Source organism: Brachypodium distachyon, chromosome 1 (genome assembly GCF_000005505.3).
Source record: "Brachypodium distachyon strain Bd21 chromosome 1, Brachypodium_distachyon_v3.0, whole genome shotgun sequence".
Lineage (NCBI taxonomy): Eukaryota > Viridiplantae > Streptophyta > Magnoliopsida > Poales > Poaceae > Brachypodium > Brachypodium distachyon.
The window spans coordinates 33,796,524-33,818,659 of NC_016131.3; the positions used below are offsets into that span (position 1 = coordinate 33,796,524).

Sequence of the window (22,136 nt, forward strand, 5' to 3'; positions counted from 1 at the left end):
TAACAAGATGACAGTTCAAAATCATGTAATTTCAGATAGGGTTTTGAATTAAGTGATTCAATTGAAACAAAAGAGAATACACAAATATAACATTCATGCTAATATAATGTGTTGCTGACATCTCCGCCCTGCTTGATAGGGTTTGAGAATTAGGAACTCAAAAACATCTCTTTCGCATAATCAAGTCAAAAAAAGAACAATCAGGAATTCAGGATAAACGATCATATTGCTCATACAAGAAAATGTAAATGTCAGACGAGGAGGCCAAGGGCTGGAACATGCGTGTGTTTCAAGGTTGCTGGTACATGGAGTAGGCAGTTCCCTACCCTTGGAACAGAAACGGCACATTTAAGAAGCTATGGCATAATTTAAACTATTAAGTTACTTTCATGAATGTGCTAAACTGTTTAAAATAATGTATTCCTCCGTCCAACAAAAGATGTCTCGAGTTTGTCAAAATTTAGATGTATCTAGACATGACTTAGTGTATAGATGCATTCAAATTTGGTCAAAGTCAAAACATCTTTTGTTTTACGGAGGGGGTAGTACCATGAACAAATTCATATTAAGAATCAGAAACAACAAGAGCACTTATACGAGTGCTGACTTATTTCAACAGTCCAATGAATAAAACTGTGATGGAGAAGAATAACTACAATAACTGAGTAATACCTATCGTTCAGACAATTTAAGTTTCAAAACAACTGGTTAGCCCTGTCTATGTAGCATTACATGTGAAAGATAAATCAATCATACAGATCTTGCAATGCAGATTTGGTCATGTCCTTGCCACCAGAATTAGCACAAAGTAACCTTTCTATCTTCTGATCTGCCCCTTGGACCGCTGATTGGGATAAACGGTAACTGCGATGAGAGCGAAGTGATCGCATCTTGGGACCAAAACTTTGATGATCAGAATATAATTTACACATTTACTAAAGAATCAACACGGCCGTGGTCCGCTAGCACAGTAATGAGAGCAGTCTTCGTCTTGGACATTTCCGACCTGTTTTGGCCCCAAAAGGAATTGACGTTGCCCTGCACCATCCCTCTGGTTGCATGTGAAAGGCCCTAGCCTTCAAGGACAATGTGGCATACCAAGAACAATAAATTTCCTCTAGGGAATTTTCTACGCATAATACATATACAAGCTATTTGCAGCGGCACATGCAATGGAATTCTCAGTGGGGTGCCATGCAAGATGGAGCAACTTCGTTGAGAAGTCTAATGAATTTCCATTGGCATCAACACCTAGATTTTCTCCACCTGTAGCAAAATTGTCTCAGTGATGAAACTAGGTAAACAAAACAATTCCCCCACCTCATGTAAATTCCTGGCCAATGTTCAAACGAAGCCACTCACCTCTTCGCACACCACGGGTCATAGAGGTCAGCGTCCGCGTGGGTCTGGTCGGGTTTGCAATCTGGCGTCTATATGATGCCCAAATCCAACAATGAAATAAAAGCTCAATCAAATTATAAAAAGCTAATTGCATGACTTGGTACAACAATAAAAAAGGGAAGCAATCTGCAAATTATGTACTTCCAAAAAAGATTATAAAAAAGAATATTATAAGCTCCAGAAGACATAAGGAAAATTAGCCCCTCGTCGGTGTTTTGTTTAATCCAACTCAATTACCTCATCATGCTTTTCCAGTTTCAATTACCAAGTGAGGAAAACAAGTACGGAGTATAAGATAAAAGGTTATCAAAAGCTCAAAAAGTAAGGGTACCTCATCGGGTTCCTGCTGGCTTCCAAGGTGGTCACCTCCGTGTTTCCAGGAGTAGAACCAAAAACACGAAACAGATTACTGCATGTAAAGACACCAGCATGCAGAAATATATAAGCGCAAGCTAATAGGTGTAACATTGTGCATGTATTCAATATATAAGGAGTTACCCATAAGAGCCAGTTGCAACATGAAGTCCATCTCCACTAACGCAACACTCAAACTTGTCAAATATCGAGTCATTCTCATAGAGATCACAAAGCTGGAAATAGTGATAGCATAAGACTAGATTACATATAGGTCATCACATGGCTGCTTAGTGAATCATTTGTTTACAAAATCTCACCCTAGGTCTTAGATGTTCATGGACCTGGAAGGTTGAAACAGGACCTGAATCCATGTTTAGATCCCACAGCTGACAGAGCAAAGAGATATTAGACTTGAACTCAAAATGTTTGGATTAAATTTACTAGATCAAGCAGGTCAAATATGATCCTCAAAAAAGGATCTGACCTTAAATTTACTGTTGAAATGAACTTGATACACCATAAACATCAAAGCATAGGAAGGGCAATGAGAAAAGTAGACCCTAAGACTTTAAAAGATTTTAGCAAGAAAGAAGTGGTTCCATATTGTTTAAGTAGCCATACATTAACTAGTTTTATCAAACAATTATATATCTAACAACTAACTAGCAGGCATAAGTAGTTAACCGACTATCACAGTTGGGCTAGCGTGAAGGAACAAATGGTGTATTTTAGTAGCCAAATTCATACTATGACCAACAATTTATCTAATGATATGTGATTTATGTTACGTAAACTTGGTATGATTGGGATTCATATTTAAGAGTAATTTTTGTGATTGCGATTGTCGTTTAGTGACTATCAATAAAATATTGTACTCCCTCCGACCCTATGACTTGTCTCTGACTTGTCTCTGTACTAAATCAGTGACAAGTAATATGGATCGGAGGGAGTACAAGAAATTTATGACCAAAGTTCAAAATCAGACAGTCAAAAGACGCACTATCTTTGCAACCAAGGGATTACCTAGCAATTCCAAGTCATGCTGGTGGTGCCAGTAGACCACTTCTACAAGCATTAAGCACAGCTGAGTTTGTTTCAATTTTCATTATAGGCGTTCAATCTCAAATCTTCTATCAAAAAATAGTTGCTTGATACCATCGCAGAGATGCATTAATTTAAAATACTATCTTAAGCGAAGTTGATAGGTGGAGGTGGGGCCAAGGACCACATGTCAGTGACGCACTGATGGTATTTCCTAACTCAGCTGATCTTTGCTATGATACCAACACACATAAAACTACTCTGATTTGAAGCAGCAACAACACAAAAAATGTGTCGAAACTGAAGCGGTAGCATAGATTTGAACAAAATTTGAAGTACTAACAGAAAAGGTTAAACTACAGACATACTTTGAGAGTCATATAATCACGACTAAGAATATATCTTCCATCTCTTGAAAACTTTACATCTGAAATTGATGCAATTATCTCTGTAAAGAACGATCTTGCCCCAGGTGCTTCATGTTCCTCAAATCTGTTTAACGTTTAGCAATATAAATAAACTGTACGCATTCCAATAGTCCAGATGTATAGTTTTTGTCCAGCACAGATGGATAAATGTTGCAGGGATAAGGTACAGGAGAAATTACTAACATCTTGGAATGGTTGTCACACAATGCAGATTGTCGCAGATCGACTAGTCGGATAGAACCCTTTGAGCTACTATACGCCAGTGTATTACAATGAGTTGGGTGGAACTCCGCACATGTAATCACCTCTGAAATTTCAGCAAATTATATCATGCAATGCATATTGCCAAGACATGAAAACAAGACTTGAAGTAATTTTAAAGAACAGAACCTATGAGATTCATTCATCTCACTAGCAAAGGCACTAAACCAGTTTTCATTTCCTGTATAATAATAAACAACAAAAATATCGAGTACCAGATTAACACAAATGGTATGTGACAATATGGGTAGTGTTTGCTTCATTCATTTGGGTGAATTCTCTAATAAGTTGTGTCACCTAATTTTCCATCAGCAATTTTCCACAGGAAAAAACTAAATGAATTTCAGCATACAGCTTGGACTCTAATGCAAATGAGCCAATTAGGTAAATAAAACTTAAGTTGATGAATCAATAAATTTGATCAGCAAAGAGTCCGTGGCAATTATTGTACGGATAGGTTACGCCAAAAACCCAGGAGCCAAAAACGACTGATACCAAAAATAATCTACCTATGGCCTTCACCTGCTCTGTCATACGATATCTATAGCTTTAATAGAACTTTTGTCTGACAATAATAGATTTCGTCAGCCCACTAATATAACCAAAGTATTTAATAAAGCCTTTGGCTGACAATAATAGAGGCACATGCTAATGTCACAGTACAACAAGAAAGCCCCTTAATAATGAAAATATTCAGTTTTTCACTCCAACACGGCAACACCTGTGTGACGCCAGCACCAAGTGAGACCAGAAACATTGCAAGGCTTTATAATAATGAATAAAGGTAAAGCAACTACAAATGTTTTTTTCAAGTAGATTTGTACCATGTTACACAATAAGAAGAGATCAGGGGACTAAGTGGGATTACCTGTTAGATCTTCCATGTTTGCAGGTTTCACATCGACAATGTTAAAACTCTGGCTGTTTATTTCCAAATTCCATAGATTTATTCGCAGATCATCTGCTGATATGAATGTTTCACCATCACTGGGTTCAAAAGAGAGAAAATGTATCAGCACAATATAAAAGATGACATATCATATCATTGGTACCGTAGTTTAATAAAACATACAAGAACACAGCGTTGGAAAATTATGTTATGCCACTGTAGCAATATCATATGCAAATAAGCTTGCTAGGATCCTTGGGCACAAGTGAGCATACATGCAGGATCATGGTTAACTAGTTTGTGGTTCGCCAGGTTATGCAACCAAATACAAAAAACAGATATCCCTATCCATGTCATCCATGGCTATCCCTATCCATCTTTGCTTGACGGTGAACCAAACGCACCCCTAGTCCCATGCTCAAGCTGCTGCCTCAACTCCCCTCTCTGTCTCTCAACATTCAATCGTCCCAGTTCTGCTGCTGCTGCTGCTTTGCCTCATTCTCAAGGTGTTACAGGCAACTAGGCCTGGACAAAAAGATCGAAGTTCGATAATCTTATTGAACGCTCGCGAACTCGGTTCGTTAAGGGCTCGGTTCGTTAACTAAAGAACCAAACAGGACTTCTTTTTCAGATCGTTAAGCTTAACGATCTTAACGAGCGAGCTCGGCGAGCGCTCGTTAAGCTCGTTAGCGAGCTCGTCTCGTACGTCACTTGTGAGTGGCTACTGGAATATATTTTGCTGTTGGAATTGTGTTGTTATTTCTCTTTTGTTGTGTTATTTCCGATCTTTATAGCGTTGTTTAACTTTTGATATATTTTGTTTGCTGCCAAAATTTATCCCAAGCAAATAGGTAATGCCCAAAAATTTAGATCAACATGCCATCTATTTATCTTAACGAGTTTTTAACGAGCTTAACGAGCGCTCGCGAGCTCTTAAAACCGAGCCGAACAATGGTCTCAGATCGTTAGCGATAACGATCTTAACGATCCGAGCTCTTAACGAACCGAGCGTGCTCCTTAGCCAGCCCTACAGGGAACGGTGTTGCAGCTAGCAATGGGCGTCAAAGGTAGCAACAACTCTGAGGTGGCATGGGCAGTATCTAATCTAAACTCTGCAGCAGGATCCAGTGACGACTGATGAATCACAAGCAGAAGATATCGCACCACATGTACAGTCTGCGACAAGCGTCAATGCTAATGTGTTTGACTGTGAGCAATCAGAAGTGTGAGTCCCCGGCCTCTTACAACAAGTAAAGATCAATGGGTTCACAAATCACAACTTCCAAGTGAATTCTACCCTGTATTGGGAGCGAAACATATCAACTTTGAACCCAGATGTAGACCAGGATTTGAAGGGGTTTTCAGGAAATCCAGTAACTATGTGCAGGATATACATACATGTTGGGTGGTACAGGTTGGGTAACGTCTACCATAATTCCTATTAGAAAAGGTACAGAATGGGAACGTAATAAAAGAAGGCACATGAGTGATACAAGAAAACAGAAAAGTGAAGTATATTATATTATTAAAAAGGACAAAACTTAGATCTGATTTGCCTATCTAAAGGTTCAGGGGTAGAAGGTGCAAAAGATTGCAGTACCTCCTGAGACCTGCGAGTTTAGTCACTGAACGCATGCATAGAAACTCATCTATGAAAGAGTGATTTATAAAGATTGGGGGGTGAACTGATATTGATTTTTCGAGAAGATAGATAGTACTAGCTTTAGCTTATCTTTATCTTGTTTCTGTAAGAAAATAAGACATAATGGGGTATATACAAAAACTCGTGGAAATATAATGCAAAAAGGGATTCAGTTGAAAACAATAAAACTCACTGCCATGCAAGACTAACCTATTATTTGAAATGGAATTAATATGGTAATCGTGAGCATGAGCATATACACGTCGACATCTAGCAACAAGGTTCACCTCTTGACTAGCAACCTGCATGTGGTTGGAAATGAAGTCAGTTAAGACTCCATGATAGCTCAATGAACAATTGCATAGTGCCAATTTCATGTGCTACAACTGATCATATGTCATGTCTACAACAACATATTAACAGACTTTGATTACAACTATAATTACCACAGGCAAACGCAGTGATGGGTAACCTCCAGGCGGAAATAAGAGCTCACTGTTGAGACCTTCAGACTTTTCTGAACATCCACCATTTGGAATAGGAGCCTTAGAAGTACTGGCACTTGCACGAGTAGACATAACCTTCCCAACAGTTTGGGAGGTGTCAAGATTCATAACTGAAACTTGTTTTATTTTTTTCTCTTGCACCTGTACCAAAATTAAAGCAATAGGTCAATACAGATGAAACATGATAAGAACAGCCCATAATTCAAAAATGCAAAACCATGGTTCACATAAGATAATCACTTAGAAGAATGTCTGCTTCATTTGTGGTAGCGAAGGTCAAAAGGTAATAGTAAAATGGAAGGCTGGGCACCATAGTTATCTACAACTAACCAGCCAGTGTTGTTGTAAATTTCATGAATTTTCTGGTTCCCGCCAATGAAAAATAATAGGCAACACAAACACATATGGGCCTACCAGTATGGAGAAAAATACACATTGGTATTATTGCAAATATACAGTTCATCCATGGTAGGGCTAGACTGGCAATATATATGAAACAGTAGGAAAAGATCGACATGTGCAAGAGAACTTGAAAAGCACCCCAGCATACCTTCCAGTATTTGATGGTCTTATCATTTGTGGACAGTAGGAAGAGTGCATTATTGGCTGTCTGGCACCACTTGATCTTGTTGATCTTCTCCTCTATTTCCAAACTTTTGAGGTAGTCGAACTAAAATAATTTCATACAAATGAGACAGCAGGAGTATTAGCTTACATCTTCCAGTGATCTCAACAAGCAAGACCAGGTTATGGTGATGTAATGCTTTATTCTAGACTCAGTTGGTGCATACTCCCATGACTAAACTAAGGAACCTTTTTCCAAAGAAAAGAACACCCGCTTCGAAAATTTATCATGTAACCACAACTTTATGGGAATAGGAAAAGAGTTTATGGGTCACAACAACCAATACGGATTACATACCTCAGGTTCATGACTCTGAAATTCCGTTTTATAGCGGAACTCGGGATGCCTAGTAATTGGAACATCTTGTCTCTCCAGTTCTCTCCGATTAGCATGCTGCTGTTAGATTGACTTCATGAGGGCAAAATATTGAAACTGAAACCATATAAGTTCAACTATGTGGTGCTTACGTCCCGAGCATCTGTCCGCTCAAATAAAACAACACGACCTCCTCTATCTCCAGTGGCAAGATGATCACCAGATCTATCAAACTCGATCGCAGAGATGATGTCAACTGAAACAAAACAGCAGATCCAGTCAATATGCAAGGAATGAGGAAGTGTTCCAATATTCTAGAAAAAGGAAGTGTTGCAATTGCAAGTTGCAACACAAACAAATAAACTGATAAAGTGCCCTTAGAGTGTAATACAAGCTGTGAGCGTTTAGCAAGTATCCTTCAAATCCCAAATCAAATCGGCTAATTAAGTAATTATCAAATGAACTACCGTTCTAATCCAGACGAATGAAATCAAAAGTTGTTATTTTCCTATTTCCTCAAAAGAGATCAAATAAACACAAGCAAACCAATGGAGCATAGACATAAGAACATTCGCAATAGAAAATACATAGTTTCTCACGTTGCAACAAGGGCATTACCTAATGGAAAACATTAATGTTCAGACAAATACATCCAAATCCAACACAAGACCAAAAGCACCGTGTGCCAATGCAAAATCATGCTAGACTGAAAACCTTACATGATTCCCAACAAGGCGACAACCCAATACCCAGAATGATCCAAAATAGTCATAAAGCCTCCTTCCTTTCATGGGATCAACCCACAAATGTAATTCCGTTCAGGTGCCTTTAAGTCGCCAAAAGTCACACGAGAAGCACTAAGCGACATATTTCCTACAACACTGGAGCTACAAGAGCACACAAGCTCCACATTCCTTTACCACCTTCCTACATTCCATTAAACAATAAGATCAATGTGTGTGACCACATTCTTCAAACTCCAGCAGAAGCCTTTTATGATTAAGCCCCAAGCATGACAAGATGTTCACTTTTTAACTAACTAAAAAAAAAACAAGTTCCCAACAGATAGAATATTCACTCTGACTTCAGCTCCAAACTTTGTGGCAAGGAGGGACATGCTAGTAGAACAGAACCCTTGTTACCAGAACCAACAATCGATTCCACAAATACAGCAAAATCCATACTCCAACAGCATCCAAAACAAATCGAACGCGCGCACTTCCAACGAGCCAACAAGCCAAACGCTACTGCCTGCTGGGCACGAACAACCCCAACCCTCACACAGCCACCGATCCTTGACCTAATCCTCCCGATCCACACAGCCCCCAGCACAGCCCTCATAGGCCCCATGAATCGACCGGATCTCAGGGACGAGAGGCGCGAGCCCGTTGGTGCGCGCGGAACGTACCTTCCTGCACGTCCTCTCCAGCCGCACGCTCGCCGAAGACCTGCGCGAACCTCCACTCCAGCGGTTGCTGCTGCGGCGGCGGCGGCTGCGGAGCCGCGGAATCCGCCGCCGCCCCGGGGTGGTCGTCGTCGGAATCTCTGGGATTCATTGCGCCGTGCTCACGCGATCGCGCCGCGCGGGCATCGCATCGGGGATCGGGAGGGGGGGAGAACGGGGGCGATGATGCCGCGGCCGCGACGGAGATCGAGCCGACGAGGGGGGCGGGGGAGGAGGGGTGTGACCTTGTGAGAGGGGGGAGAGGAGAAGTGATGTGGGGGGAGGTCGAGGTCGAGGTCTCTCTCCTGCGTTCGCGACTCTGTCTGGGTCCGTCTGCCTCGAGCGCTCTGCGTATCTGCGTTGGTGAAGCTCTTTTTTTTCCCTTTCCCGTTTCTTTCTCTGACATCGTGGGATTCTTCACGTTTCTACCACCGGAAAGAACGAACCTGTTGGTGCGTGTACAATGGGACGACCTCAACCTTCTCTTAGCGATGTCATGTAGGATAAAATCTGATGTGGAAGAAAGATAAACGAAGAAAAGACACAAGGTGATCTTTTCACAAGAATGATAAGGCAAAAATAAGGCAAATTTACCATTGTACCAGAATTCACCTTTTTTTAACATTTATTTAGTTAATTTTATTCATCTAAACATTAATTCTAAGATAGAACAGTAAGAGATAATCCATTATACAACATGTTTTGTTGTCTTTTCTAATTGACGTGGAATACCTAAGATAAGACAGTCTTATCAACCATTGTACATGTCCTAAACTTGGTACACGATGGGGGGAAATTGTAAGAAGATAAAAAAAATTATTTCAATCTTTCAAATCAACAATTGTCTTGCGTGAACTTTCACCGTCAAAAGCATGAATGTCACGATGAACTGACTCAGATCGCCCGAAACTACTATGGCCAAGTTACTATGAAAAATTATATAGGCAGGAAAGTTAAAGAACTATAAAGAAACAGCTCGCAAAACTTAATAGTACGGTTCGGCTCATTAAGATCGAATGACATGGTGAACTGATTACATTGGCTTTTTTTTTAAAAAAAAAGCACGAGTCAAGCAACAAAAAGCTCCTTAAGCTTGCGAGCTATGAGGTTTTTTTCCAACCTCTACCTTTTGTGTCTCCGAAAGGACTTTTCCACCCCTGCTTACAAGTGAGTGCACTTATTTTTTTACGCAGACCACCGGAGCCTAACAGATCACATACATATAAGGCAACAAACAAACGGAAATATGAGGTTCCGGTGATTTCCCTTCCTTGAGTTTGTAGCATCATTTTCAACAACAAAAAACTTGTGAATAAGGTGGATAAAAGATCATAGGTTCTTATTCGGTTAATACTTTTAACGTTCAATGGATTGGTGCACGAATACTCAACGTCCATTCTTATTATTATGATACTATGGCTATTGTCTACTTTTGCCGAACTAACATCTTATTATTTACTAAAAAAGAATTATTTTTTGTTTAATATTAATGCGACGCAAAAGGTTTTCTTTACTGCTGCTATCTTCCATAACACAGTGCTTAAATGTTGAAATTATTCTATATAGTGGTGGATCAAAAAAGACACGCAAACTACAAGTAAAAAATGCCAGGAGTTTAAAGATAACTATCCATCTAAATAACATTGTTTTCAACATAACTAAATTGTCGGGGTCCATAGTAACGCATGAGTGACTCAGCTAGTATAAAATATCCATGATTCTTGGCTATCAGTGATGGGTCCTTGTAGTCGGCAACCAGTGATGTTTCTCTTGTCCCAAAATTTAACCATTATTTTAACTATGTTTTGAAGCTTTGCAAAATTGCGTTTTAATTATTGAAATGCAATGGATGGATATTAATCGTTCTTTATAAAAAGTGGTAAAAATATGATCATTTGTGAGCTACACAAGAAACCACAAAATTTAAGTCACATGACATGTTGCATAGAAATCCATCTTGTGATGTTTATACTAATTGCAAATGACCAATAAACTTTAAGAAATCGCAAGTTAAGTTCGTACCAATACTCTACATGTTTAAACTTTTGGTAATTTCCCAAATCTTAAAAAACATGGGTTCCATTAAGTTTCAAAGAACGGGTACGCGTATACGCATGTATTAGTGATTGAAGTATGGCCAAACTAGACGATGTTGTGTCCGAAATATCACGCAAATTCAACGTGCTACGAATATGCATTGATTTTACGAGATAATTTTATGAGATATCACACACATTCAATGTGCTATAATAGATATCTCATTTGATCGTTTCTTTAAGAAAAAATGATATCTCATTTGATAGATTCCCAATATGAGTGATACTCATGCTTACTGTGGTCACAGAGGATGGAAAAGTTGCAAAGAAGTATGGAGCTTAAGGAAGTAAGAGTTGGAGCATCCACAGCGTGCCAAAGCCAAATTCACCAAAAAGTTGCAATGTGACTCTGGTCTTAAATTCCCATCTTCGGTCCAGCGTAGCTAAAAGCTAAATTTTCTCCTATGGGACCGACACAACAATAAACAAAACCCAAAAATCTGCATCTGCCTGCTCCCTCTCTTCTCTGACTCTTCCCCTCTTCTCTGACTCTTCCCCCAACCGCACCCAAGCCACCGAGATAGGCATCCAAATGTCTCCACCGGCAAGTCGCCGCTTGTTGCTACTCCAAATCTCTCTTCTAGCCATCTTTTCTCTCTCGAATGAGCACGCCCTAACGGAAGTAGGAAGCAAACGAGCCGGCCAGCCATGGGGACTAGAAAGACATCCAAGGGGGAGCTTGATGGTCAGATATGTGGGCGCTCCATGACGACGAGGGACTTCGGCAGGGGCTTCGTGGCGGCGAGCGACTACAGAGGCGCTCCGCGGCAGCGGCTCCGCTATGGTGAGGGTCTCGAGCGGCGGCACCTTCTTGGCTCCGTTGATTATTTTATTAGTTCTTGCAATTTAGCACCGGAGCGAGTAGCTGATTCGGTTCCAATTTTTCATGATTTGCCACCGGGCTCATAGCGTTGAAAAATGATGACATATGCCAAATAGGTATTTGGCACACATTGTGGAGGCCGTGTGGAATGGAACTATTCAAAAGTATCCTAAATATAGGAACTAAAAAATAACTTCCTAAGAAAAATGATGTTTGTTTTATCCAGGCTGAGAAGAAAGAAATAATTTAATTTAATAATTGCAGAGTACAAAGTTTGGACTAGAAAATAGCAACGGATGAGACTAACCAACCGCAGACACTAGTGAGTGTTTGCCTTGACCTGCCGTCTTCTAGTACTAGCCGGTTTTTATTAGAGAAAAGAAATCGCTTAATTACTCTATACTCCTACTGACCTGGACTGATTTGTCATAACGAGGAAATTGCAGGGTCCGAAATACAGTAGTACAGGACTGCAGGTAGGCAGGCATAGGCTTGCCAATTGCGGCCGCCTGGTTTATAACCGAGGCAAGAACTCCAAGAAGCGCAGGTGAGTTGGAGAAGAGAAGCGGCAGCAGAAATTTTAGAGGGGGAGGTGGTTGAGAGCGAGGTAGGAGAAAGCGAGAGGGAAGGGGGAAGGGCCAGTTCATCTTTCCGCTGACGCAGAAGCGGTCGCCCGCGGCCGGGATGGGTGACTCCGGCGGCTCCGTCGTGTCGGTCGACGTCGAGCGCATCTCCTTCGGCGGGAAGGTTCGGGATCCCCTATTACTTCTCCCTTTCTCCCTTGAATCTAGAGATGTCTTGCTTCTATGGTTAATTTCTGCTAGTATCGGGGCGATTTGGTTGGCAGCATTGGTACTGCCTGGCAGGCGGATTGAAACGTTTGGGCGCTGGAAGATGCGAACTTGGTGGGGATGTTGGAGTTTAGCTGGGTTCTTGTTATCATGCTTCGGTTGGAGATTAGCCTTCGATTTTTTGGTTTGTTTAGAGGTCCAAAGGGAAAGGTCATGGTCATTTCTTGAGTTTTGCCCAAAATAATACATACTTGTAATTTTTTGTATCTTGATTTTTATAAGTTCTTTGAATGTCGTGTTTGTTTCAGAATTAATCCCTTTCTTTGGTCTACTTTGTTTGTTTTATTAGTTTATTTATCAGATTTTTTAACATATAAATTCAAATCGAAGTTTTTGAGCATCAAAATCATAATTTGGGGTTCCCTTGCTTCTTCATTCATGTAACTTTTTTATCAGGTTAAATCTGATTGGAGTTTTCTCTGCCTTGCCCGCTTGACACTGCTCCTGTCCACATCGACTAGCTTGCCATCTGTGTCGTGTAGTATCGAAGTTGTATTTTTTTAGGGTGCTTGTGGCCGTGGGTAGGGTGCTGGTCTCTAGTCCCTACCTACTATCCTTCGTGCGGATATCTTTTGTGGTCCTGGTTCTGTATGTCTCGCGTGCTAATTAATTTGATTAATAAATCCAATCGCCTGCTTTGTTTGTGCTTACGCCTGATCAAAAAAAGAGAAGAAAATAAGCCATAAAGATTCGACTTTGACGCTTTTGAGTTGTTGCTTGGGTGTCCTAACTGCTCCTTTTGTTGGTAGTTTCTTCAATTCTGGGATATCATATTGTTTAGTTGGGCTTCCGAACACAAGTTTCCTTGTTGTTTCAAAACCCTTAAGCTACATCTATGTATGAAACTGAAATGAAACAAGATGCTGGTCAAACTGAAGTCCCTGTTTGCAGATGCTACCATAGTTCTGATGATTAGTTGTTGCATATTTGGCTTGTGGCCATAGATGCTATGGTACAATGGTTAGTTAAGTACTTTCCAAGAGACCACTCATCCTTAAGTTTGCATGGAAAGAATTTTGCACAGAATCAGAAAATAGATGCAGAAGAGTCGAGATTAGTGTGGACGAACAAGTATGCTTAAGCTAAAAGGACATTGAAGTTAATATTTAGTTTGCATAGTTTATAAACGTTCTACAGTATATTTTAGATTTTTCTACGTTTCTGGTATCCAAATTTTGATTGGTGAGGCAACTAATCAGTGAACAAATCCTAATCGTGTTTCATCGTGCAATGAGAAAAGGGCCAATGGCAGTTTCCTCTTCACTATTGCATTCTTCCCAAACAACCACCTAGGTAAAGCCCACAGAAGATTCTACTGCACTAGATGTTATCAGTAGGATAGATGGCTGAATGGTCTAGATAGCATGTCCAGGTTTATTTTAATACTTTTTTCTGCTATTTTTTGTTAAAAAAGGGTAATGCAGATTACAAGTCTCTGTCCCGACAAGTTCTGCAGATACTGTTATTTATGAAAATAGGATAATTGTGATGTAATAGTTATCATACACATTCTTCCTGTGAGCAGAAACGCTAGGTTTTTGCCCTAGCATATGGTTGCCTGACAAGCAAAGTGATTGCTTGTGAAATGCTGGAGGAATCACTTCTGGCTGGTTCCCCTGTTTCCCCATTCTTCCTCAGGTCCAAGAGATGGTCTTAGGAATCATCATTTTATGCCAGCACACATTGTAATGGAGCTTAGCACATCGCCAACTTTTTAGTTTTAGCATAACATGCAGCAACAGAGAACCTTCTATCATGATGTCATAACCTTTTCTTCAATTTAGAGAAATTCCTTCCTTCAAGCATCTGTTAGGCACTGCTAGTTCATATTTCTTTTTTGATAGCAACAAAGAAACGACCATGTGGATCCTGCATCATATCCTACTTGCCAAAAATCATCATGTCACTTGTTTCATTATTATGCTTGGCTCAAGCTACTGCATGGCCATATTTAATTGTTGTGTTCTTCTGCTGGGCATGTTTGTCGAATTATTCACTCATCAAATGCTTATACCATGTTGGTCCTTTTTTTTATAATACTTCTTGTCCTGCCCTCTTCAGGAACATCATATACAAACAAAACATGGGCCTGTATCTGTTGCCGTGTATGGTGACCATGATAAGCATGCCCTTATTACCTATCCAGATATTGCTTTGAACCGTAAGTGTGACAATTATAACTGACTGAATAGTGCCTGAACCTGTTTAAATGCGCACTTGTGCAGCATGCCCTCTATACACTGAGTTATTCCACAATTCCCACGATACAGATACTTACGTTCATTATTTTTCATCAGATATGTCTTGCTTCCAAGGACTGCTCTTCTGCCCCGAAGCTGCTTCACTGCTGCTCCATAATTTTTGCATTTACCATATCAGCCCCCCTGGACACGAGGTTCTTAGCAGACTTTGTTCTCACAATAAATCTTTTGCCCTTCACATTTTATCTTGATATGATGCGTCAGGCAATATTCGATCTATTTTTTCATGATCGCATGCTTTACTGTCCTTTGCAAGAATCTTGCAGTTAGGAGCCGCTCCATTTTCACCAAATAGTCCTGTGGCATCTGTTGATGAATTGGCAGATCAGGTTGCAGAAGTACTTGATTTCTTTGGGTATATATTCTCAGATATTTTTCTGCAAAGTTCAGATGATTTTTCTCGGTGTCTTTGAACTAATTAATTTGTGGCTTTTCCAGATTGGGTTCTGTTATGTGCTTAGGTGTCAGCGCTGGTGCATACATTCTTACTCTCTTCGCTGTATGTGTTTCTTTGGAAGTCACATATTTTCTACTTCTCGCACCATTATATAGCCATCTACATCCTTTCCTGCAGACGAAGTATAGGGAAAGGGTACTAGGTCTTATCCTCGTTTCACCTCTATGCAAAACCCCCTCATGGACTGAGTGGTTCTATAATAAGGTAATTATTCAGTATATAGCCTCTAGTACTCTGTTTTTGTCTTACAGAATAAATTATACTGGCAAATTTATCTAATAAAAAGGGTGTACTGACGAAGTCATTTTCTTAGGTGATGTCGAATTTGTTGTATTATTACGGGATGTGTGATATGGTGAAGGATTGTTTGTTGCAGCGGTACTTTGGCAAGGTAATAAACCATGATTACTTTATTGAATGTGATTTATTATAGATCTGTTCATGCAATATTTCCTTGGCTTTCTATTAAACACTTTTGTTGGAATTTATATTCCTCAGAAACTGCGAGGAGGCTCTGTTGTACCAGAATCTGATATTATGCAGGCGTGCAGAAGTGTATGTATTCTGAAAACGTTTCACCCTCTGTTATCAACTATTACTTCTCTATCTAAATATTTGATGCTGAACTCTCATGTCTTATGAAGTTTTTAGATCAACGACAAAGCATGAATATATGGCGGTTTATCCAAACAATCAATCAGTATGTACCCTTTTGCTTAATTCTTGTATGATGAATTTTGTACACGAGCTGATGGAATCAAAACGTTGTGCTCCCTTGCAGGAGACATGACTTAACAGAAAGCCTGAAGCAGCTGCAATGCAGAACTCTAATATTTGTTGGCGAGAACTCACAGTTCCACAATGAAGCTGTTCACATGGCTGCGAAACTTGATAAGAGATACAGTGCCCTCGTCGAGGTATCTACTTACTTACCTATAGTGACTAATCTTCATATTTTGATTCCATTGCTTTGAAGTACTGATTCTGGTGTTTTCACAGGTTCAAGATTGTGGGTCGGTTGTGACAGAGGAGCAACCACACGCAATGCTCATACCAATGGAGTACTTCCTCATGGGCTATGGCTTGTTCAGGCCGAGCCATGTAAGCTCCAGCCCTCGCAGCCCTTTAAACCCATTTTGTATATCGCCGGAGCTCCTCTCGCCTGAGAGCATGGGGGTGAAGCTGAAGCCAATCAAGACGCGAGCCAATCTCGGAGTGTAGGCATGGAAGAAAACAGTGGAAGTGCGAAGGCTTATAGGCTAACCCGGTTATCAGATATTGATTGTATCTGCCTTAATTTTGGTTGTGAAATGAGCCAGGTGTTGTTGTACCTGTGATGTACATAGAGAAAAGGTTAGGCTGGTGAGGTTCGGTGAGGGGGTTCTATTCCATTGATTCGTAGTATTAAACAGTTGTAAATTGTCACAGATTATTTGTCAAAGCAAAAGGAATAATAAGGGAAGATGACGAGCTGTTGTCAGATTAGGTATGCAGATTGTTATCTCTTCTCCCCTTTGCCAGTACCTTGGTTTCTTTTTATGAGCTAGAGTGCTAGACCGGCGAACCGTCGTTGTCTCCTTAAGCAAGCTTATATCAAACTGTTGTTGTGTTCGGAAGCAAACTTTTATTTAGGCCACTACCAAGATTCAGAAGGCGGCATAAGGTGTTTTTCTTGGACAGTAGGCCTTTTCTTCCCTTATTTGAACAACACTCTAATTCGCATGATTCTACTAACCCAGCAATAGTAAAAGGTGCGGGAATGATATTCCTCCTTTTTTTATTGAGAAACATGATATTCCTCCTTTTGAAGGACCAGGCAGGTGCGCTGTCATTTTTTAAAGAACGGCACAGCGGCAATTATATTAAGAAGATAATAGAAAAACTTCAAGGCTGCCTTGTTTGGCACAGATGGCATTACGAGATTTCTAGAGCTTTTTGGGAATTGTAGTTCATTTTTAATTAGAATTCTCGGAATTCCCACAAAATCCCGTGAAATCCATTTGTGTCAAATAAGCCCTAACTATAGAGAAATTAGCAGCTAGCTATTTTTCTTTTGTCAACGGTCACATTTTCTACCATACACGATCTACACAATCTTGACAAGTGTCTATTTTTAATTAGAATTCTTGGAATGAGGCCGGCATCTCCAAAGACTTGTCATTTGTCCGTTTTGTCCGCGGACAAAAATATCATTCCAATGGGGCTTGTCTATTCGTGCAATCCATGCATTTGTCCGTAGACAAGCCAAACTCAAGCCAAATTTGATTTTGGTTTGGCAAGCCAGACATCGTCCGCGGACACATGCCACATCATCATTTGGTATTATATTGGTTTAAATAATATCAAATCTCTGAAGAACAATTGTAATGCACACGGATCCCATATGTAGAATGGAACAAGAAGCTTCAGTTGTATACGCCTGGATCTCGTCTGGGTGGGGGTAGTGTATGACTGCATGAGCTTTTGCCCGGTCTTCCAAGAACTCTAGATTCAGGGTTGGGATAAATGATTTTGGGTTATTACTTACCCAGCCCAACTTGGCATGTCAGCTATTTCTTGGCCCAATAAAATGAGCCCAGAGGGAAAACAGCACATGCACACTGTGTTAGGGTGAACGAGGGATGAGAGCATCTCTATCAGATAGCTCATTTAGCCGATCCGAACTCCATACTCGGTTTTGGGCCAAAAATCCGTGCAGAACAGATCCCCCAAAATAGTCCGGCCGGAAATGCGTTTCAGTTTACCCCAAAAACCAGCCGAGGGGTCGCATATATGCTTACTTGAGGGGCGTATTCGGTGTCCAACCACACTCCCTCGCCGCCCAAATTCGCCGCCAAACCCTACCCCCGCCCACCTAAATCTGCCGCCGTTTCTCCTTCTTCTCCAACTCCGGCAACATACATTCCGTCCCTCCGACCCGGCCCAATGGTGCATCTCGTAGGCTCCTAGGGGTCCAGCGGTCGCCGTACCGCTTCCCCGCACGGGCAAGGAAACCCTAGCAGTGGTCGCGACGGAGGGGACGACGAAGAGGCGGTCCGTCGTCCTTCCATCGAGGATTGGCGGCGTGCCGCCCGCAAATGGGAGAAGCATCGGTTTACCAGCCGTGTCGCCGAGCGGCGGTACCAGCAATACCTGGCGGAGGAGGCTGCGCTGACGGCGGGGACTTGGGCCGGCCCACGCGTCGAGAGGAGGCCGGGTCCTCTCGTGCGGCCATGCGACGCTGCGCATTTACGGAGGAAGTGGCGCCGGAGGAGGAGGAGGAGGCCCCGACTGAGGAAGAGGACCCGGAGTTCCTCTAAGCGGTGGCGGATAGCCTTGACACCAAAGACGACGAGGATCGCCGCCGCAAGCGGGAGGACGAGGTTTCTCTCTTGCGATGTTTTATTTGAATTGCAATTCTAGCATCTGTATGTTGTGTCTATGACAATCTGATATAATGTGACATTAAAAACTAAGATTTACAAGAAAAAAACACATTGCTACTAACGAAAATGGACATTGGAAGTTTTGTTACCTTGTATGCTAGGTGACACCTTGGATCGCTTATTCAGGTACATGATAAGCAACACATAGTGAAGGAACCGACTTTGTTAACTCAAGCTCAACAACGATGAAATTGGATCGTTGGAGCTAGAGCTCGGGGGTTCATGGACCCATTAGCAACATCTCTCAAAGCTTGGTGCCGCCAAGTCGAGCTGAACCATGAGATCAGATATCCATGATGTGAGTTGGCCCATGGGGGAGAGGGTGGGAATTTGGAAGTAGGAAGATGTAGGGGACTTTGGGAAGCGCTCGTAGGAAGGAAGCTAAAAGTGCATTTCCCTCGCTAACGATTTTAGTGGTAATAACAACATGTCGTGTGGACTAATTGTGCGATAAGTATTTCAGATTTGATATCAAATGGCGCAAATTGATTTGATGCCCTCAAAAAGGAAAGAAGCGTAGTGGAGTTTAGCGCCTTTTTAATTTATTTGAGTCGTAGGAACTCCGTACTATTAAGAGTGAGTCCAAAAGTGAAGTAATGGGTGAATCAATTTCACGTACACAAATTGATGATGGGAAAATGGGGCGAGGAAATATACTACGCGTCCACGTCATAGATACATATTAAATTAAATAAAAATGTAAAGTGCATGAATATAAATGAGACAAATAATATCAAACGTTGCAGGCTCTTTACTTCCAGAATTCTTACATTTACACAAAAACTCTGTTAATTACATCTCTCATGAGAAAACCCCTGATTAAGAATTCCAACATTTCTAAAGGATTACAACATATGCCTATGACTATTACAAAAGATAAAAATAGAATGAAGTCCTCCTCGCTTGTCTATGACGGACGCCTGCTCGGGGAACTTGAAGTTTGTTCATGTGATTGTGTTTAGAATTTTGGAGCATATATTCGCATTATGGAGCAGATTTCTGGATTTGATTTGCACTAGTATGATATCAAGTGCGAATATATAGTTTTGGCTATGCGTGGAGCTCACGGTGTTGACTCTATATTTATATATTGGGCATGCATATTAATTTGACATAGTTTAGTGGCACATGTATGACTACTCAAAGTGATGTTTTATGAGTTATATTTTCATCATCATGTTTGGTATCTTGTAATATATATTTTGCTAATATGATTCATTCATTTTATTTTATTTGGAAAAAGCCACGGGTAGAGCGTAACTTATAATTTATCATCGGCCTCATATCATGGAATTCCGATGGGAACCCACGCACTGGTTTATCATTTTAGCATTTTTACAGCTCAAACTATGTGAATAAAATATTTAAATGCACTATATGATTGTTGGTGCAAGCGACACATGCTATGCTCCCAATCGCCATTCTTTTTTTTTCTTACGTGCACCCATATGAAAGATGCATACAATTTATTTTGGATGAGATGCAATGAGTAAAATGCACCCGACGTCCCTATTCTTTAGCGAATGTGTCAAGTAGGTCCCTAATCTTTGAAAATGCACGTTTAGGTCCTCATTGTTTGGTAAGTGGTTCATCTCAGGTTCCTCGACTGTATGCACAACTCCGGCCGCATGACGTGGCTGCCACCTAGGCTTTGGGCCCACACGTCAGGCGACGACGTGGCGCTGCCACCTAGGATTAGTGACATCTGCATGTATTACAAAATGGAATCTTTTACCACTCTTGAGAACTCATCATTCTCTTGGTAGCCACATTTTTCTTTTTAGGAACATCTGCCATGCGGTTTTTTCTTATAAGATTGAACGCCACGTCGTCGCCTGATGTGTAGCACCGAGCTCCTCCTTGGTTTTCCTCTTCCACTCTCTCACGGATGATCTTTGCTTATGTGAAATTAGGGAGAGGAGCAGCAGCAAGACAGTATGTGTATGTGTTGAGGATCCATGCGTGTGAGAATCAGGGGAAGACTTGTGCGTCTGAGAGTGCCGGGCTTTGCTTCTGCTGATGTCTCCTATTTATAGAGGGCTGGGCGCAGGTCGTTGCTTCTCCGGTGATACTGCGTAATTAGTCTCTAACCACATGCATGGGCCAGCCTTTGGTATTTGGTACTATACGGTGTGACTTGAAGTAGGCATCGATCGAGCCAATTGATAGTTGCTTATACATGCTTAGCTTTGTATGCATGCAAGACCATGATGATTATTTAAATATTTTGTTCCAATATTGAAAGCATGAATTTATACTTGCACGTATGCGTGCATTTTCATCCGTGGTATGGAAATATTTGTACATATAAATTGGCTTATTATTGTTTAATAAAAGTAATTTTATTTCTGTATGCTAAATTTCTATGAAAGGTTTCCTGCCCGAGGAAAGTATTTGATTCGCATTTCGTCGTGAACTGATATTTGTGGATGAATAAACATATATATGAGGCGATACCCATTATAATTATTTTAATTATTATTATTGCTACAAAGGGATTTTGCGGCTCAAAGTAGTTTATTATGATTTTCGTCGTAGTTTCCATACTCATATTTATTTGAAAGAATTGCCACAATACCACTAGTCAAAACCAAGAGTTTCAAAATAGCACCGAAAAAACAAAACTTGCCAAAACAACACCGCCGTTAAGGTTTTTTTTGGCCAAAAGGCCCTCCGTTTCTACCAAAGCAAGGTCATCGCATTTTCCTCATCCCCACGATCTTTCTCTTCTCAACCCCGTCCCGTCCCTTTCTCTTCCACCCCATCCCCTTCCCTTCCTCCCCACGATCCATGGCTGCCCCTCCGCCGGCCGCGTCCCCGCCTCCACCGGCCGCATCCCCTTGCCTCCCTCCCCTCTGATTCCCTCCCGCGAGCGCACTCTGCCCGTCGCGGGGGCGCCGTCCGCCGCCGCGCGTGCTGACCTGCTCCTGCGCCGCCGCCCCTGCTGACCCGCTGCTGCGCCGTCACCGCCTGACGACCTGCTGCCGCGCCGTCCCCGACCCTGCTGCTGCTACTTCGCTGCGGGGGCGCCATCCACCATTCTTGCTGCTACTTTGCCGCAGGCTCGCCACCCGGACCACCTCCACCACACTGGTACAGTTCTTCTCTTCCCATGTATGCTTTGTTTGGATTAGTCTTTTTCATTGGAGATTTTGTAGCGATGTGCAGTGCAGCAAGTTCAGAATTTGCTATTTTCTTTTGTGTGTTTCAGTGTTGATTGATGGGCACCTTCAAAGTAGAAATAGATGTTAAAGTCATACTTGACGATTCTAGATGGTCGAAGAGTGTACCAAAGGGGAAAAACATGGGATTTT

At 41.3% G+C, this 22,136-nt stretch overlaps 2 protein-coding genes across 4 annotated transcripts; one reads left to right on the forward strand and one right to left on the reverse strand.

Annotated features, from left to right (window-relative positions):
- Positions 1-546: 546 nt before the first annotated feature.
- On the reverse strand, positions 547-9,203 carry LOC100839377 (serine/threonine protein phosphatase 2A 55 kDa regulatory subunit B alpha isoform). 2 transcript variants are annotated; one of them, XM_003563694.4, is made up of 14 exons: positions 8,874-9,203; positions 7,618-7,721; positions 7,448-7,546; positions 7,076-7,195; positions 6,466-6,666; positions 6,230-6,321; positions 4,357-4,475; positions 3,411-3,534; positions 3,168-3,291; positions 2,076-2,144; positions 1,900-1,991; positions 1,733-1,810; positions 1,363-1,430; positions 547-1,266 (listed from the first exon to the last, which is right to left on the reverse strand). In XM_003563694.4, the coding sequence occupies exons 1-14, from the start codon at positions 9,019-9,021 to the stop codon at positions 1,130-1,132; spliced, it is 1,575 nt and encodes a 524-aa protein (XP_003563742.1). In that variant the 5' UTR covers positions 9,022-9,203; the 3' UTR covers positions 547-1,129. The 2 variants fall into 2 exon arrangements, with proteins under 2 accessions (XP_003563742.1, XP_010227595.1); XM_010229293.3 differs by having other exon boundaries at positions 7,448-7,543; positions 8,874-9,202.
- A 3,132-nt stretch (positions 9,204-12,335) lies between these two features.
- On the forward strand, positions 12,336-16,890 carry LOC100839677 (protein NDL1). Of its 2 annotated transcripts, XM_003563695.3 has the most exons (11): positions 12,337-12,575; positions 14,741-14,840; positions 14,977-15,074; positions 15,207-15,295; positions 15,379-15,439; positions 15,515-15,601; positions 15,711-15,788; positions 15,896-15,952; positions 16,042-16,097; positions 16,179-16,314; positions 16,397-16,890. In XM_003563695.3, exons 1-11 carry the CDS (start codon positions 12,513-12,515, stop codon positions 16,616-16,618), a joined length of 1,047 nt encoding a protein of 348 aa, XP_003563743.1. In that variant the 5' UTR covers positions 12,337-12,512; the 3' UTR covers positions 16,619-16,890. The 2 variants fall into 2 exon arrangements, with proteins under 2 accessions (XP_024313250.1, XP_003563743.1); XM_024457482.1 differs by having other exon boundaries at positions 12,336-12,575; positions 15,379-15,601.
- Positions 16,891-22,136: the final 5,246 nt, after the last annotated feature.

Coding starts and splice junctions, on each gene's coding strand:
- LOC100839377 (XM_003563694.4), bottom strand. CDS start 9,021: ATGAATCCCAGAGATTCCGACGACGACCACCCCGGGGCGGCGGCGGAT. Junction 6,667..7,075: donor AGACCATCAAATACTGGAAG/GTATGCTGGGGT, acceptor ATTTTGGTACAG/GTGCAAGAGAAAAAAATAAA. Junction 1,992..2,075: donor ATGAACATCTAAGACCTAGG/GTGAGATTTTGT, acceptor CACTATTTCCAG/CTTTGTGATCTCTATGAGAA.
- LOC100839677 (XM_024457482.1), top strand. CDS start 12,513: ATGGGTGACTCCGGCGGCTCCGTCGTGTCGGTCGACGTCGAGCGCATC. Junction 16,098..16,178: donor TTTATCCAAACAATCAATCA/GTATGTACCCTT, acceptor GCTCCCTTGCAG/GAGACATGACTTAACAGAAA. Junction 16,315..16,396: donor GATACAGTGCCCTCGTCGAG/GTATCTACTTAC, acceptor GTGTTTTCACAG/GTTCAAGATTGTGGGTCGGT.